Source organism: Protopterus annectens, chromosome 6.part0, assembly GCF_019279795.1.
Source record: "Protopterus annectens isolate FY-2018-M chromosome 6.part0, PAN1.0, whole genome shotgun sequence".
Classification (NCBI taxonomy): Eukaryota; Metazoa; Chordata; order Ceratodontiformes; family Protopteridae; genus Protopterus; species Protopterus annectens.
The window spans coordinates 1,049,068,799-1,049,087,424 of NC_056737.1; the positions used below are offsets into that span (position 1 = coordinate 1,049,068,799).

The 18,626-nt window shown below is 44.8% G+C and overlaps 1 protein-coding gene across 2 annotated transcripts in view; it reads right to left on the reverse strand.

The window, feature by feature from the left end:
- CPSF2 (cleavage and polyadenylation specific factor 2) overlaps nt 1-18,626 on the reverse strand; it is an 806,201-nt gene that overhangs the window by 389,798 nt on the left and 397,777 nt on the right. For both annotated transcript variants that reach the window (XM_044074658.1, XM_044074655.1), the window contains exon 5: nt 18,070-18,199. In XM_044074658.1, coding sequence (XP_043930593.1) covers nt 18,070-18,199 — 130 coding nt within the window. The remainder of the gene's footprint in view (nt 1-18,069; nt 18,200-18,626) is intronic.

The window sequence follows — 18,626 nt, forward strand, 5'->3', positions numbered from 1 at the left end:
CCTCCAGGATAATGTCCTTGACCCTCTGAGATAAAACAGATTGGTTTTGTTTTATGCAATTTTCCAAGCAGTTAGCTGCAGCGTTTTCAAGTTTGGATGCAGGTTCTTGCAGTTGTTCTGCGTTAGAAGTAAAGGCCATAGAGGTAGAGGCCATGAGTTCGTCCGAGACATGCTTCTCAGTAGCGGGTACCAATGCTGCCTTGGCCAGTCTGGAGCTATCAGAATCACCTTTGGCTGTTCCTCCCTGATCTTCAGTAGAACTTTGTACATCAATGGGAGAGGTGGAAAGGCATAAACTGTCAGGGCCTTCCAGCTGAAAGAAAGGGAGTCCACCCTCCAGGCTTGTGTGTGGTATTCTCTTGAGCAGAATTTATTCAGTTGGTGGTTGAGTGGGGAGGCAAACAGGTCTATCTCTGGCATTCCCCATTTCTTTGTTATGTTTTTGAAGATGTCTGGATGCAGCATCCATTCGAGAGCATCCTTGGTAGTTCTGCTTAAGCTGTCTGCTAGTGAATTCTCTTTTCCTGGTACGAATCTGGCCTGCAGTTGAATGTTGAGATTCAGGCCTAGGTTCCACAGGTCCATTGCCATCCGGCATAGAGGGTAGGAATGCGTGCCTCCCTGTTTGTTGATGTACCACATGACTGTGGTATTGTCCGTCCTTATCAGCAGGTGTCCTTGCTGGAGGAATGATTTGAATGCCTCGATTGCATGCTTCACTGCCAGCATCTCCTTTAGATTTGTGTGTACATTCAGCTGGTCTTGAGACCATAGGCCTTGGATACACTTGTCTTCCATGTGTGCCCCCCAGCCTAGGTCTGAGGCGTCCGTGGTGATGGTCTGTCTTGGTTGTGGTTTGTGGAAAGGCAACCCTCTGTTGGTCTGGCAGGCCTGAGCCCACCACAGGAATTCTTTTTTCAGGCATGGAATGATTGGTATCATGGTTTCTAGACTGTGTCTGTGTTGAGACCATACATTCCTTAGGTACCATTGTAATTTTCTCATATGCAGCCTGGCATGTGGGATCAAGATTATGCAAGATGCCATGTAACCCAGGGCCTGCAGGACTTTCCTTGCAGTAAGCTGAGTTTGTCTTGTCAATGCCATGAAGTAGACTGGTAGTTGCTTTTGTTTTTCTTCTGTGAGAAAAGCCATCTGAGTTATTGTGTCCAGTTCTGCACCCAGAAATGTTATCCTTTGGGATGGCACTAGTCTTGACTTCTGTATGTTGACTGTGTATCCCAAGGCTTGCAACAGTTGTATGACATAGGCCAAATCCTTTATTATTTTTGTCTTGTTGTCCGCTTGTATTAGGCAGTCGTCCAGGTATGGGTAGATCTGAATTCCCTGAAGCCTGCAATGTGCAATTACTGATGCCAGGCATTTCGTGAATACTCTGGGCGCAGTAGATAAGCCAAAGGGCAATGCTGAAAATTGATAATGCTCTGATCCTGCAAGAAATCTGAGGTGTCTTCTGCAAACCGGTCGTATAGGGACGTGCAGGTATGCCTCCTTGAGATCTAGAGTCACCAGCCAAGACTCCTTGCCCAACATGGGAAGAAGTTGCTGTAGGGTCAGCATCTTGAATTTTGGTACAATGAGATATGTGTTTAGTGCGGACAAGTCGAGAATAGGCCTCCATTGAGTTTCTTTTCTTGGTACAAGGAATAGTCTGGGGTAAAATCCTTGGCCTTGTTCCATAGATGGTACCCTTTCTATTGCTCTCATCCTTAGTAAGTTGATGATTTGTTTTAGAGCCTCTGACTTTTGGCTTGGTGGAAGACTTGGCATTCCTGTCTTTTTTGGTAAAGTGTGGAAGTGAAACCTGTAGCCTTTGTCTATTGTTTGCAATGTCCATTTGTCTCCTGTAATGCAATGCCAGTTTTTTGAAAATAGAGCTAACTTTCCACCCAAGGGTGCTTCCAGTTGTTCCCTGGTAGGCGGAATCAGAGCCAAGTCATTGTGTCTGTCCTGTGGAAGTGGTTGTAGTCGCAGCTGTGGCGGTACTCCTCTGGTTGGCAAGTTGCCACTGACGACCCCTGTAGACACCCCTTGATTGACCTCTGCCTCTTGGGCGTCTATTTCTGCCTCTGTGTGCTCTGGAGGTGTCTGGAAAGGACCAATTCTTTGAAGGCCAATTTCTGCTGAACCTCGGAGGTTGGACCTGCAGAAAATCCTTGACTGTTTGCACAGATTTTGCTTTTTCTTCCACTTTCTTTAGAACCTCCTGTGCAGGGGAGCCAAATAAACTTTGTTTCTCCATAGGGGCATCTAGGAGTTTAGACTTAACATGGTCTGGCAAGGATTGCTCTTTTAGCCAGGCATGCCTTCGAATCACTGCTCCAGTCATAGCTGATCTAAATGAAGCTTCCAGTGCATCATAGCCACATTTTAAGAAATGATTACTGACATGCTGAGAGTTGTGTACCAAATCCTGAAGGGACTTACGGTCTAAAGGTTCAGGAGAGGAAAGCTTTTTATTCAGCTGATCTAACAAAAATTCCTGGTACTGTATCATGTGAAATTGACAGTTTAAAGCCCTGGCAGAAAGAGTAGCAGATGTATAAACCTTTTTACCCCATCTCTCTAATGCTCTTGATTGTCTTTCAGAGGGTAGGGGGGTTTTGGCAATGGCAGCTGCAACACCTTTAGGGCCCTGAGAAATAGTTTCTGGGTCTGCAGCATGGGCCTTATATAAGTGAAAGTGAGAATCCGGGACCCTGTAGTATCTGTCAGGTTTGGCAGGGGCCGGGGGAAGAGAATCAGGGGCAGTACTGGCATCATTGTATGCATCATCAACAACTGATAGTACAGGTGGTATGGCTAAAGGCCTATGCTGTGGCAAGTGTAAAAAAGTCCTTAGCCTTTTCCTAGAATCAGAAAAATCCTGACCCTGCCATTGGAAGTGTTCCCTCATTGAGTGTAGAGTTTCCCCAAATGAAAATTCTTCTGGGGGGGAGGCAGAAGGAATTGAGTCTTCTGCATCCGAATCCTCATAAGGTGAGTATGGTCCTTCCTGATGGTCTGATAAATCTGATCCATCCGAGGAGTAGTCAGAGGAGAGAGGTTCAGGGGGTTCAGTCCTAGGCCTTTTTTCAGGAGGGGGTTGTGAGGCCCTGTCTGGGTGAGGTTGGGATCCCCTGATCAGAGATATAAGGTCCTCAGCCAGGCTGAGAATCTGAGAACTTGAGGAAGGTCTGTGAGAGGAAGCTTTTGTTGGTAAGGCCTTGGAAAGTTTAGCTGCTTTAGCCCTGGAGAAGGCCTTAATAGACATAGCAGCAGGGGGTCTAGCTGCCCCACGTGCAGGAATAGAGATGTCCAACAGAATGGTGTCAGGCAATTCTTGTGCGCCTGCTTCTTCGGTAGGAATTTCTGTAGCCGACTCAGCTGGGGCCTCTGTGGCCTCGGTTGTCGGAGGCATGCTTTCGGCAGAAGGAAGAACTGAGGACTCAGTTTCAGCCGAAACCGAGACACTCGTGGTAGGCCTAACCGTGGTTTCAGCCGAAACCGCGGGCCGCGAATGTCGGTCCTTTTCCTTGCGTTTTTTGGCTAAATGTGCAGTCGGAGTCTCCGACGGCATTTTATATGCAAAAGCGGGACCAAAAAACTCTTCTGCAAACTCCGACCGACGTCTAAGTGTCCGTCGGTTGAAGGAAGCACAGGCTAAACAAGCTGATACGTTGTGGTCTGGGCCTAAGAAAGGAAGGCAGTAAGAGTGGAAATCCTTATGAGGTATTTGTTTCCCACAAGTTAAACAATTATTTACTTTGTCTGACATCGGCTGAGGCAAGAAAGAGTCCCCAACGGGGTACTTAGCTTTTTTAGAAGTTTTCGGTAGCTGAAATCTCTGGATCTGACCGACCGGCACTTGCGAACAGCTTCTGCTTCGGGCACCGCACGGCAAGAAAGACTGAGGAAAATGGCGTCGGCTGATGCCTTTATACCCCAGGAGCTATGACGTCGGGTGAAGTGCGACATCAGCCGAGGCCAGACCCAGACTTTGGAATCCGGCCGACCGAAGGGCTGCCTGAGGCAGGACAACCCATATGTTATGACTGCAGATGCATCCTTGAAGGACATCACAGCAATTGTAAAACTGGAGTACATCTGATTGCGTATTGTCCAATTATGAAAAGGCTTTTCCTTGACACACTAAAGGATTATTTTACACAGTAACCCCTTCGGTTGTTTGTGTTATGTATGCAGAAGCACCAAAATGACAGAGTGAACTATGTTGCCTGGTGTTCACTTCAGCAATCTGACTATGTATCCACAATGAAGCATTTCCTCAAGCAAACCCTTCATTAGTATGTCCAAGAATATACATGCACCAGCATGAGACATTCACCCAAACAACCCCTTCAGTAAAATATGTGAGGTATGCACAATCACCAAATGAAACAATTAACCACATGACCCATCAGTAACAGTGGGTAGTATGTGCAACCACCACAATGAAGCATTCCGCCAAGGGACATGTTCATTAAAATGGTGTATGCACAAGTGCCAGAATATAATATTTCATCAAATTAACCTTCAGTAAACTTCGCTTCTCTTGAAGCTCACAATTCCTTGAAAATACAATTGAAACTTGTGCAGCTTGGCAGTTGGGGTAGAGGATTCAGGCTCTTGTTTCCTGTAACTGAGGTACAGAGCGTGAGACAAATCAAATTACTAACCATCTGCTAGACATAACTAAGGCATTTTACTCACACACACGAGCATGCACACAAACTTTGATCTCAAGAAATCTAGACAAAACCTAAAATCAATAGGTTCAGACTATAAGCATTGCTCTCGTGAACTTAGAAAATTGGAAGAATAACAGGATTTTTGTTAGTATGCATTTGCTAAAGAAACGAAATGTAAAGCTCAAATGTCCCTTATTTAGTAACTTCAGTCCTTTTTATGAGGAACAGACCAAAATATGGACATTCTGCAAAAAATCTGGACAGTGGAGGGGACTGCTACTGCCTTTTAAAAGCCATCAACTGTACTATACTAAAAAACATGATGCTGTCATATATGTCAACACCATATACCTAAACACTAAAAATTGCTCTGTTACTCCCCACAGTTTGAAGAAAAACTTACAACTCTGCTTGGTTTTCAAGACAAACTAAAAGGCTTACTCACGGTAGCGACAAGTAAAGAAAGATTGTTAAAACAGCAAAACCACCAATATCCTTCAAAGTCAAGGATAATGAGGAGGATTTAAGTGTGGCTTTTGGAGGACAGGGTTAGCTAAAACAAGATGATAGTGTCGCAGGAGAGCTGAGAAACAGAAAATGGAAAGCAGGCAAAGGGCAAGGTTTGCACAGAATGTGGATTCCTAAAGGGAATAATGTGTACATAGATATACTGAAGATACTAGATAGATGATATGGGATTCTATAAATCTTAAGAAAAAGGAAGACTGTTTCAGGACGAGATTATATATAATATTTAACTAGTGATATATATTTTTTGTTTGCATTTGTTAATGGTACTGATCCACATGAAACCTTTAAAAAGTCAACCCAGAAGCATTGTCTGGTAATGTGACCTACACTCACACAGTAGACATACAGAGGTTGAAGGAATCAAACCCTGTGCATGGATCACTTGAGGAAGCTTCCAGCAGATTTTTAGCTGCTATGTAAGGGCTGAAGTCTCTATCAATACTAGTTTGTTAAGAGCCTGCTAAATATTAGAGCATTTGGAATAACGTTGGTGCTGATGGGGATTAGCAGAAGTGGACCTGGCAGGTTAAAACATGCAGCAAAACTCTTATTGAAAGATCCACATCTCACACAGAAATAATTGTTTTTTCCCCCTTGATTTCTACTTGCATTGACTGCCTTCAACGTGGCTAAGTTCTGGAAGTAAGGACAAGATTTGTTTGAAAAGAGATTAGTAGAGTTAACAGAATATTTTACAAAGAGGTTTGTAGACAAATGGGAGATTTTTTTTGAAAAGGCTTTAGCATAAAAAAATGGTGAATTCAGGAATGTATGGGGCACAAATTAACTGTAATAACAGAAGTAACATACAGGTTAACAAAAAGCATGGCACCTCAACCACTTAGTAGGAAAGCAAAGTGAGTGGGTGGGTCCAATAGTCACTTTCCACCAGTTATCTCTTGCTATGTTAAATTCTCTAACAGTTGACATTCAGTTCTATGGTATTTCAATTACATTCTCTAAAAAATGGATACTCTGAAGAGCATGGTCCCAACTCTGCTCAGTTTTTTTACCATGTAACACGATTTTAGTTTTGGAAACAGTTGTTGTCTTTCGGCTTTTCCCGGTTAGGGGTTAGTTTTGGAAACAGTAATAGCTTATATTCAAGCAGCCATTTCTCAAACTGAAAAAAAAAAAAAACACACCACGGCATCCTGATATTCAGCAGTGTAAGGGCTACAGTAAAGTTGTCTGCACAATGAATGGATGCCACAGTCAAGTGACATGATTTCATCAAGTGCTACCTGTAAATCCAAGGAAAAGCAGCACACCCAAAACAAACTGCAGAAAAGCCTCTATCTGTTGCATTTATGCTCCAATACAGGTAAGAGCAATTTCATTTAGCTATATCTTTGTAAGAAAGCTCAGAAAGCAGGACAAGGTAAATTAAGGTTTGCTTGGAAAGGCTGTACAAGTGAATGAAATGATTAAAACAAAAAAGCTCACTATCACGACCGCAACTGCAAATACGGAAACAGTAGAGGCATTCAGTCGTTACAGCACTATATCTCACAAAACATATAATGCAAATACCTGCCATTACTGACTGCAATTTTCAGCGATTTACTACAAAAGGCAAGCAAAAAATCACACACATTTTGCAGTTCAAAGGCTCGCAGTTACAATGCTCAAATGTTTTAACAGGAACCTTCTTCTAAAGAGACAGATCAAGCCTTACCTGCTTCAGCTCAAGCGAAGTTATTTTAACTTTTACTAAGCAAGCATCACTGCCCTTTTCTGTTAAAATGGAAAGTTCTTTTACAGGTACTTCCATCACTACAATATGTATCATATCACTTCTGCACTTTCCTTGTTTGATTACAAAAAAATAAATGAATAAAAGGAGCAACCACAAACAGAGAAACAGTAACGGCATTCAGCAGTTACAGCACCATCTCTCACAAAAACTATAAAGTTCTAATACCTGCCATTATTGATGTAATTTTCAATTACTTACATAAAAGGGTAAAAATCTGAAGCAAAGTCAGGGACGTTTGACAGAATTAGGGACTATTTTTAATATGCGTACACCAGTGTTAGTTGTATAGTCACCTATCGTACTAAAGTACTTTTGAGTTCCAGACAAAATTAATTTCTACTTTTCTGGCAGGTTGTTTGGGTCAGTAGTTACAAGAAATGTACAACAAGGACTGAATGTATGAATTACTTCTTCTTCTTTCAGCATTTCCCGGTTAGGGGTCGCCACAGCGGATCATCTATCCGCTCATGATTGGCACTGGTGTTTTACAGTGTTGAGTTGCCAGCCCGGCGCCCAACCCTCCACAGAAGGCACACACCTAGGGCCAATTTAGAGTGTCCAATCCACCTACTGCATGTCTTTTGGGATGTGGGAGGACACCAGAGGAAACCCACGCGGCCACTGGGAGGACATGCAGACTCCGCACAGAAGGCACCCCAGCTGAGAATCGAATGTATGAATTGCTGCAAGTACAAAAAGAAATGTAATGGAGCAATTTCAAAGTGAGACATTTGCATACATAATCAGCTTGCTGTGATCACAAGAAGATATAAGGTGCACAGCAAGCCGATTTTCTCAAAAAATAATACAACTATCAGTCAACTACACACTTAAAAATAAGTTGAGAAGGTAACTGACAGAGTTCAGGTACTTCTTCAACTTATTTTCTTTAACAGTGGAGCTAAAACGTGAGTAAAAAGTTATTTACGCTTGAGGAAGGCACTCTGTTGTAACAGCATACAATTCCTGGTGCCTCAGAGAGCACTCAGCTGTAAGTGCAGAGGCACCATGTGAAAGCACTCCAAGTTAATCAATTAATTTTAGGCTTGGTCAGGTAGAGGTTATTCCTTCAACCATGCATGTCTCCTAATGAGAGATCCAGACACTGCTGCCCTGCTAGAGGCTTCTAGTGCATCATATCCACAGTGCAAAGAGTGCTTTGCCACTTGACAAGTAGAGTGCAATAAATCTGCTAACTCCTTAGAATTGGCACAGTCAGGAAAGGTAGAAATATTTTGCTTTAATAGTTTCAAAGTGTGCTGTTGATATTTTAAGACACAGAACTGACAGTTGAGAGCTCGGTTAGCTAAGGTTGCAGAGGTGTAAACTTTTTTACCCCATCTGTCCAGAGCTCTGGCATCCTTACCAGAAGATGTAGGATTCTTTGCAGAACTAGCCCTGGCTCCCTTAGGTCCCTGTGTAATGACCTCGGGGTCTGCAGCAAGATTTCTGTACAGGTATTTGTGAGAGCCTGGTACGCTGTAATACCTGTCTGGTTTACTGGGAGCAGTGGGAGGGCATCAGGGGCTAAACTGGATTCATGGAAAACATCATCCACCACTTCTAAAACAGGGGGGATGGCCAGGGGTCTGTGTTGGAGCAGGTCTAAAAATTCTCTTAGCCTTTTCTTAAACTGAGGGAAATCCTGAGGGTGTGGAGGGTTCCCCAAAGCAAAGGCCTTCTGGTGGGGAGGCAGAAGGGATGGATTCCTCTGCATCTGAATCCTCATAAGCAGTCAGAGGTTGTTGTTCCTCTTCAAAATCTGAATAATTAAGATTCTTCAGAATCTTGCTCTGTCAATAGTTCAGGAGAGGGGTGGCTTGACTGCCCCTGATAAGGGAAATAAGATACTCTGCCATCTTAAGAATTTGAACCTGGGATTGAGGGGTGGGAGTAAGATGGTGGCTAGAGGTAGATTTTCTAGGGGTGGCCTGGCTTCTAGGCTTAAGGGTATTCATCGGTCTGACAGAAATGGCAGTCAGGTGTGAAGACGTCTGTTTCCGACTAGAATCGGGTAGTGAGAAAGACCTCCTTGGAAGCCGGTGCCTGCATCACAGCTCCAGACCCAACCGAGGCAGAGACAACCAAAGGCTCTGAAGATGAAGATTTCTGCGGCATACTGGACTCCGAAAGGGTCTCGGTAGACGCCTGCGTAGCTATCGCATCAAGGGCTGCGAAAGCACCTCACTGAATTCCGGAGAACTGATGACCTGCTTAGTGGAAGAGTCGTCGGAAGGCTTAGCCTTGTGTGGTCTGTCTCTATCTTTATCCCTACATTTATTTGGAGGCTCTATGGATTGTTGACTGACAAACGTCATTTGTGAAGACAGACGACGAAAATACCTGTCCACAAAAAGAGCTCTACGACGAATGGATCTCAAGTAAAAGACGGCACAAAGTACAGTTGTGTACCCTTACCATAAATGTAGATGTTTGAGTGTATTCACTGTTGCAGTCATCACATTTGGGTTATCCCTGCCAGGGTAGCCTTCGGCCGGCCCGAATAGCAGAGACTTAGTATTTCTGCTTCGGTTGTTATCTCTTGAGGATTGACATCAGGTCACCAGTAGTATAAAGTAAGGCAGCCGACGCCATTACCTCAGTTTTGCTTGCCCTAACCTGTCAGGAGCCCCCAAAGTAGGCGGCCAGGTTCTGGTGGAAGAACCCCACCAGTGGAAAATAAATATCAATATGTCCCTTGTAAGGAAAGGAGAACAACAAGGAAGAATGGTATTAAAAGGAGAAAGAGAATAAAGGGGGATGGAGGGAGGGAAACCAGCACTGCAACAGTGAATACATTCGAACATCTACATTTATGGTAAGTGTACACAACTGAACTATGTTCTTCGTGTTTCACTACTGCTGTCATCACATTTGGGTAGATTCCCAAAGCTGAGGAAATGGGTGGAGGCAGTGAAGGAAACTAGGGGCTGGCTAGGATGCCATGCAAGACTGCAGAGGCAAACCCTGCCTTGGATTTGGAGAAAAGAGGCAGGTGGTAATGCTTGGTAAAAGTGTAAACAGATGTCCAGGTGGCAGCCTCCAGGATGTCCATGGTGGGGACTCCTCTGAGGAAAGCTGTAGAGGTGTAGGCTGCTCTGGTGGAGTGTGTCCTGACCCCCTTGGTGGGAGGCTTTCCATGCTGTTTGTAGCAGAAATGGATGCTGTGTGCTATCCATTTGGAAATGGTTTGCTTGGAGATGGCTTTACCTTCTGCCCCTGTAGCAAAGCTAACCAGCAATTGATAAGACTTTCTGAAGGATTTAGCCCTGTCCAGATAGAATCTGATCTGTCTGTGCACATCTAGGGAGTGAAGAATCCTTTCCCACTTGTTCTGGGGATTAGGAAAGAAGGTGGGCAAATGAATGGATTGGTTGAGTCATTGTGAGTTCTTACCACAAGGGGGTGGCTTAGAACTCCCTGGTTTTGAAGTGGAGGTAGTCCACTGCTTAGATCTCTGCATTCCCTGGGGCTGCTGTCTGGGGGGTCTGTTTCCACGGGGCCTAGGCTGGGCCGGTTTACTGGGAGCAGGAAAGGACCAGTGCTTGGAGGGACAATGCTTGCTGAACCTAGGGGGCTGGAACTGTAAGAAATCCTTAACTGTATGCATAGATTTTGCTTTTTCTTCATTCTTTTTAAGACCTCTTCTGCCTTAGTGCCAAATAAGTTATCTTTGTGCAAGGGAGCATCCAACAGTTTAGATTTGACATGGTCTGGAAAGGGTTGTTCCTTAAGCCATGCATGTCTTCTAATGACAGATCCAGTGATTGCTGCCCTGCACGAAGCTTCTAGAGCATCAAAACCACAGTGCAAAGTGGGTTAAGTAACTTGATTTGCAGAATGCATTACGTCTTGTAAATCTTTAGATTCAGCCCAAGCAGGAAAGAAAGACATTTTTTGTTTAAGGTGTTCCAAGGTATATTGCTGAAATTTCAGCATATGGAACTGACATTTTAGTGCCCTAATAGCAAGAGTAGATGAGGTGTATACTTTTTTACCCAATCTGTCCAATGCTCGGGAATCCCTGTATGAGGGGGTGGGGTTCTTAATAGAGGTGGCTTTAATCCCTTTTGGCCCCCGAGAAATGACCTCAGGGTCAGCTATTGTATTTTTAAAAAGATATTTGTGTGAGTCAGGGACACTTTAGTACCTATCTGGTTTTCTGGGAGCAGGAGGTAGGGTGTCAGGAGTCAAGCTTATTCAAGGAAATCATCATCCACATCATCCAGGACTGGGGGGATAGCCAAGGGTCTGTGTAGCGGAAGCTCTAGGCAAGGAATTCCCTGAGTCTCTTTTTAGACTCAAGGTAGCCCTGACTCTCCCATTGGAAATGCTCCCTTAAGGTATGCAGGGTTTCCCCAAAGGAAAAATCCTCTGGGGGAGAGGCTGAAGAAATGGAGTCCTCTGTATCAGAATCCTCATAAGTGGAGAGTGTGCGTGCATGTCTTCATAGTCAGATGCACCAGATTCACCTGACTCTTGTTCAGACAAAACTACATGGGATAGATCTCTTTTCCTTTTTGAGGGGGTAGCTTGGCTTCCCCTGATCAGCGTGATAGGGTCTTCCGCCATTTCATGCATTTGAGACTGAGGCAAGGCAGCAGGCGCCTGAGAGTGGGTCGTCGGTTTCTTGGGTGTGGTTCAAACCCTGGGCCTAAGAAACTCTGTCGTTTTTGAAAGAATGGTAGTTGCGAAAGAAGACAGTTTGTGTCGAGATTCGGTAGTGCGAAGGACTTCCTCGAAAGCCGGTGCCTGTTTAGCGGCTCCAGACCCATCCAGGGTAGAGACAATCACAGGATCCTTACTCGAAGAAGAGTTTTGCGGCATACCGGACTCCAAAAGGGTCTCAGTAGCGGCCTGCGAATCAACTGAAGCGGGCATCAGGGGCTGCAAAATCACCTCACTGACTACCGGAGGACTGACGACTAGCTTAATGGAAGAGTCGGCGGTAGGTTTGGACCTGTGCAGTCTGTCTCTGTCTTTATCTTTATGTTTTTTTTCAGAAGATCTGCTGTCGGATGGCTTACCGAAGCCATATCGGAATTCGAGGACTGTAAACGAAAATATCTGGCTACAATAAGGGCCCGACGATGGATAGTTCTGGCATTGAACAAAGCACAGAAGCGACAATGGGGGACGTCGTAGTCTGGGCCTAAACAAGTGACGCAGTAAGAGTGGAAGTCTCGGTGTGGTATTTGCTTTCCACAGGCGAGAAAAATTATTAACTTTTTCTGGCATCAGTTAGTGCAAGAAAAAAGGATCTCCAATGGGGTACTTAGCTATAGAAGACTTCAACTTCACTTCGGAGATGAAAACTCAGGCAGTGGCCGACCAGCACTCGTGCAAACTGCTTCTGCTTTGAGCTCCACGGCAAGAAAGACTGATGTAATGATGTCAGCTGCCTTACTATATACTACTGATGACCTGACGGCAGTCCTCAAGCAACAGCAACTGACAAGAAATACTAAGTCTCTGGTACTCAGGCTGTACGAGGGCTACTCTGGCAGGGATAACCCAAATGTGAGGACTGCAACAGTGAAACATGAAGAACATCTGGCAATGGGCAACGTCGTGGTCTGGGCCTAAACAAGTGATGTAGTATGAATAGAAGTCTCGCTGTGGGATCTGCTTTGCACAGGCGAGACAATTGTTAACTTTTTCAGACATAGGTTAGTACAAGAAAGAGAGATCCCCAATGGGTTCTTTGCTTTAGACGTTTTCAGCTATGATCCGAGCTGTGGTAGTGACCGACCGGCACACTTGCGAACTGCTTCTGCTACGGGCTCCATGGCAAGAAAGACTGGTGTAATGGAGTCAGCTGCCTTGCTTTATAGCACTGACGACCTGACATCAGTCTACAGGCGACTGCAGCCCACGCAAAAAACACTTACTCTGGTATTCGGGTCGGCCAAGGGCTACCACAGCAGGGATAACCCACAGGTGATGACTGCAACAGTGAAACACGAATAACATCTGGTAATGATTGGCTCCTAGTCAGAATCGAAGTAGACTCCTGGAGCGTTTGTCCATTTTGATGTGGTTATACATGTCCCGGAGATCTATAGAGCACATCTAATCGCCCTCCCCTTAGAAAAGAGAGAATGGACTGAACCATGACCATCTGGAATTTCGTTTGGGTAACAGACTTGTTCAAATTGCTGAGATCCAGAATGGGTCTCCAGTCCCCTGTCTTTTCTGGCACCAAAAAGAAACTTGAGTAAAATCTGGATCTGCATTGGTCTAGTGGGACTAATTGGATGACTCTTTTTTGATACAGCTGGTCTGTTTCTGCAGCTGTTTCCTCTCTTTGACTGGGTGGAATGTCGGGAAGTTTTGTCAGTAGTTTTGGATAAGTGATGAAGGGAATGGTGTAACCTAAGGTTATGATCTTCTGCACCCAATGATCGGTGGTTATTGAATGCCTGGCAGCTTGGTGCAGAGAGAAACTACCCCTGGATGCGGATTACGTGGATCCCCTCTGTCTCTGTAGGGGCGTCTTCCAGAATTGTTACCCTCTTTGCCCCTGGGGGTATCATCACCATGTGTGGCACAGAAAGGACCTTGAGATTTTTTGTGCCACATTTTGCCGCTCCTCTGGTTCCTGGAAAAGGAACGTTGAGGATTGGAAAACCGTAGACCTACGGCAGACAGGGTCTTATCATCCTGCTCACACCTGGCCAAGGTGTCCTTTACCTTGGGACTAAAAAGGGAAAATGATTCGATGGGAGCATTTAGGTAAGAAGACTTGAAAGGGTCTGCGAAGTCACAGAGGTGCATCCAGGCATGGCGTCTCATAACTATGCCTGAACCCGCAGCTCTAGCAGCCCCTTCGGTTTCATGTGAGAGCAACCTCATGGACAAATTGGAGATAGATTCCAGGGTTGCGAGGACTTGAAAGGGTCTGCGAAGTCACAGAGGTGCATCCAGGCATGGCGTCTCATAACTATGCCTGAACCTGCAGCTCTAGCAGCCCCTTCGGTTTCATGCAAGAGCAACCTCATGGACAAATTGGAGATAGATTCCAGGGTTGCGAGCTGCGAGGCAACTTTATCCTTTACCTCGTCAGACACCTGTCCTGCGAGTGTTCCAGAGAGTTAGGAAACCAAGTCTCTTTGGAGCCTCGTAAAATGTGCCAAGTAATTCAGGGACCATATGGCAAAGGTCGCTGAAGCAAAGAATCGCTTCCCTAATCTGTCCATGGCCCAAGACTCTCCATTAGGTGGGTGAACAGTAGGACTCTCTTCAGCGAGAGCCTTTTTCATGGCCGCAGCCACCACCATAGCATCGACTAGTAAACCACTGGACCAATGTGGGTTTTCCTCAGAGGGAGAAAGTAGCTTGTAAGTTCTCTGAGGGATCGACTCAACAGAATCAGGGTTCTTCCAGGCGTGCTGCACCATGAGTTGTACTAGCTCGTCTGCAGGCGGGGTCACCCAAGAGGTAGATGGCTGGGCACAGAAAGCCTGCAGAAACACGGACTTCTCGGAAGAAGGGTTAGTGGGCTTCCAATCACCCATCTGTTTCAACATTTCAAGGATGTCTCCAAAGGAGACATCATCAGGGGGTGACCGTGGGGAACTTTTACCATCATCAAAATCTTTGTCCTCAGTCAGAGACTCTTCAGGTGAGTCTACTTGCTTCCTCTTGCACGATCTCTTCTGTGGGGGCTCCTCAGTGGGGGCTTCAGAGGAGGACTCGGAAGAGGGGGCACCCTGCAATGGAGGGTCCTGCAGCTTTCCTACTTGGTGTCCAGGGGAAGTGGCCTGTGACAGCTATAGCTCAGGGGGAAAGGAGGTTTAGGGTTCTGACGTCGGCGGCAAGTGCCCTCTCCATAGCTCGGAAAGCAGGTCCGCCCGAAGAGGGATGGGAGCTCAGAACCGAGAAGGACAACCCCGGAACTGAGGTCACACCCTGCTCTGTCGAACCCGCTCCCGAGGATGGAGCCTCAAGCAGGATCTGTGCAGACAGGACTCCCGGCACCAAGGACGGATCCGTAGAAACACTGAGAACCGTGCCACGAACTGAAGAGCCTGCAGGCCAATCACAGGGTTGAGGAACGACCGGTTCAGCGGGTACCGAAGGCCAAAGGGACAGTCCCGGAGTCCCAGTGCGGTCCACTACAGGCACAGAGATGGGGGGGGTTCTGAAAAGGACGTCAGAGCAGATGGTTTTGGAACCGGTACGGTCAAAGGAGGAGAGTAAGATGTAGTCCATGGAGAAGTCAACCCAAGTCCTGCAGGAGGATGGGTCCTAGAAGGAGTGGGTATCCCCCCTGGCTGTCAACAGCTGGTCCACAAAACGCACCACATCAAGTTCAGTAAGGCTCCTGGTGGATCTAGTGGATACTCCCAACGGGGAGTCAGGTCGTTCTAGGAATGGACTGTACACCTGTCCTAGAAATGGGTCTGTAGATGGAGAGTATCGAGTCTGTGGTGTGGAATCTACCAGCACCAATGTCTCAAGTTTGGAGACCAGAAGCAGTGGAGTCAATCACAGTTATTGGGACTGTAAAAGGGCTCAGTGCTGAAGGGGCACTCGGAGCTGATATGGCAGGTTCAGTCGTAATTGCAGAGATAGGCATTGAAGGTGTGCACTGTGCCAAAGCGGCACTTGGTGCCGAAGTCGTAGTAGTCATTGTAAGGTCGATAGTCGGTGCCACAGACAGTATAGGAGCTGAAGCTGGCGCCGACATAGGAAGAGCCAAAGCTGGAGGGAAAAGGTCGGTGCCGAAGAGGCAGACTTATGCTCCGAAGATAGCTTAGGCACTTCAGGCTTTACAAACTTGCCCTGGTCACCTGATGGTAAAGAAGGAACTGAGTGGGACCTTTTCTTATCCTTGATTGGAGGGGATGAGACCTCCGTCGCAAAAAGGGCCTCTGAAAAGGGCGACTTAAGTAGGTCCTTCAGAATCAACTTATTTTTGCGCTCGTTCAAAGTGCGCTGACTGAAACGTTGACAAATTATACGAGGGGGGGGTTGCACCGAAAGATGGGGCACCCCAAATAATAAACACAATCATGGGAATTACTATTAGGTAGTTTAACCTTACATGAAGTACAATGTTTGAACCCCGATGTGCCCTTTTTATCAGACATAAAAAAAATCACACACAGCAAACCCGATAGAAGACTAAAGGAAAAAATTCAAACTCTACTGTCTAAAATGTCTAAACACACACTATACCTAAGAAATATATGTCAAAAACATACCACTAGTTAGCTAAAGGGGAAAACAGAAGAAATACCAACGATGGTATTGAAGAAATACCCCAAGGGTAGTGAGAAAAGGTCGTACCACCAATGGTACTTAAAAGGTTACCAAATGGGTAGAAACAGGAGTGAACGGTCTAAATATAGCTGTAAAGTTATAGAACTACCAATATTAACAAAAACAGAAAGGAAAAAAAATACAAAATATCCTGAGATATATCAAAAGTTTTCACTTAGCTGAGAGCTCAGCTGAAACGCGGCTTTACGGCTACGCGGCAAACGAGATCTGAGGTAAAAGGGAGAAGGGCACTATGGGTAGAAGCATAGCTCGAGAGTTTTTGGCTGGTGCAAGCTTGGTATTAGGCTGACTTGGTTCTGAGAGCTAGGAACCAAACCCATCAGTGATGAATGGAAAGAGGATTAACAACATCAGGTCTCATTTTTACAGCAGTACTAATAACTGAATTCATGAACAAAATGAAAAAGGGGGGGCTTGTGGCACTCAAAAGTTTGCTTAGCTACCTTCACAGCAAGTCAGACTGATATGTATTGCACAGTTTCTACATACAGGGAAGATATTCACTAGATCACATCCACTTTATCACGTAGTGTAAATTAAAAAAATCTTCACACGATACTGTACCAAAAATCTTTGTCTAATTTGTAATATTGCCATTCCAAAAACTGATTTATTAAACATTTGCTAAATAAACTGATGTTAGGAAGACCAGTAGAAGAGGTTTCAATTTGCGTTTGCATGAAATAAATGAAAGTGGTGTTAGAATACTGTAAAAAATAAGAAACGTGACATAGTAAAAGTGCCATGAATTTTCTAGATTTTTGATGTGGCAGTCTCGCCTCTGGCAATAAATAATTTGGAGGAAGTGCAGTGTTCTACAATATACAGTTTAAACATTTTTTATTATAATGAAATATTTAAATGGACATTTGCGTAACTGTGTGTCAGGAATGAATGTGTGTATGAACATTTTCATTTTAACTGAGATATACTTGCAAGCACTTTGATTATGTGTGATTTTTATTTTTTTCTGCAGCAAACTGATTTGAGCATGTGCAAGCAAAACGTTTGACTGTGTGCTTTTTTTTTTTTTTTTTTTTTACAGCTAACTGTGACTTAGGTTATTTGGATATTGTAGACTTGCACATACTCATCAAATTGGTACAGTTTTTATTATGGTAATGAGTCAAATCATGCCTCAGCCTACCTACATGGTAAAATGGGTTGAAGTGCTGAGAGCTCAATTAGTGATTCAGTGGTAGAGGAGTCAGCCAAAGGGGGGGGTGCAGTCAACACGGGCCTGCCTATCAGCCAAAGGAGGGGTGCAGCTAACACAGGCTTATCCATCAGCCGGGGGGGGGGTGCAGCTAATACAGGCTTACTTATCTGTCAGCCGGGGGGGGGGGGTGCAGCTAATACAGGCTTACTTATCTGTCAGCCGGGGGGGGGGGTGCAGCTAACACAGTCTTGTACATTAGCCAAAGGGGGAGGGTGCAGCTGACACAGGCTAATCTATCCCTAGTGGAGGGATACAGTCCAGCCTGCCGCATGACAGTGAATCATGGAGGTAGGTGTTGTAGCATGCAGAAGTGTCAAAACATGCATGCCCACCAACCTGTGTGTCAACACAGTAGTCACATTCTGACCTGTGCATTTAAGTACACATTAGTCACTGGGGCAGCAATGTGGACTACCAAGCATAAGGCTGCTATATACAGTGAGTATTAGGGCTATCAAATTCCCAGGTGGCTAGTTGATAACATGCTCTCACACATGGAGGATCAAATGAGCTGGAAGAGTCAAAGGACAGCAGATGGGAAGCAGGCAATGGAGATAAACAGAAAAAAAAATGCCACTTACATTTCTCGTTTGTGGTTGAAGTCAACCGCATATATTATTTCTTCTTCTCCATCTTTCACAATTTTCCAGATTGTCCCACCTATCATGTGACCAGCAGGCAAGGGTGTGATAGAAAGACCATGTCCTTTACCTAAAAAAAATAAATTTTTCATTTATTTTTCTCGTTTAAGGAATATACATACAAGTGACACCCTGTGCGTCATTTTTCAGGAAATTCAAATTCAGACATGAATACAGCCAAATCTAAACACACCATCAAAATGTTCACCAAGCACTCTTGTCTCACCCAAAATAAAGTAAGCATTTTTCAAATTACAGAATCACTACTACTAAAGAATTAGCTGAAAATTTTAAATAAAAATCATACAATCGAAATGAAAATCAGATTTCTAACAAATGATGACAAAATAATCCCAATATAGCACAATAATACCCACCAAGACAGACAGCATAGGGAAATTAGTCTAACATCCTAGGACAAGTATCATGTGATGTTATATATCACAATAATACAATGTCGTTTGTTGAAAAAAAAATTTAACAAATGCAAAATATTT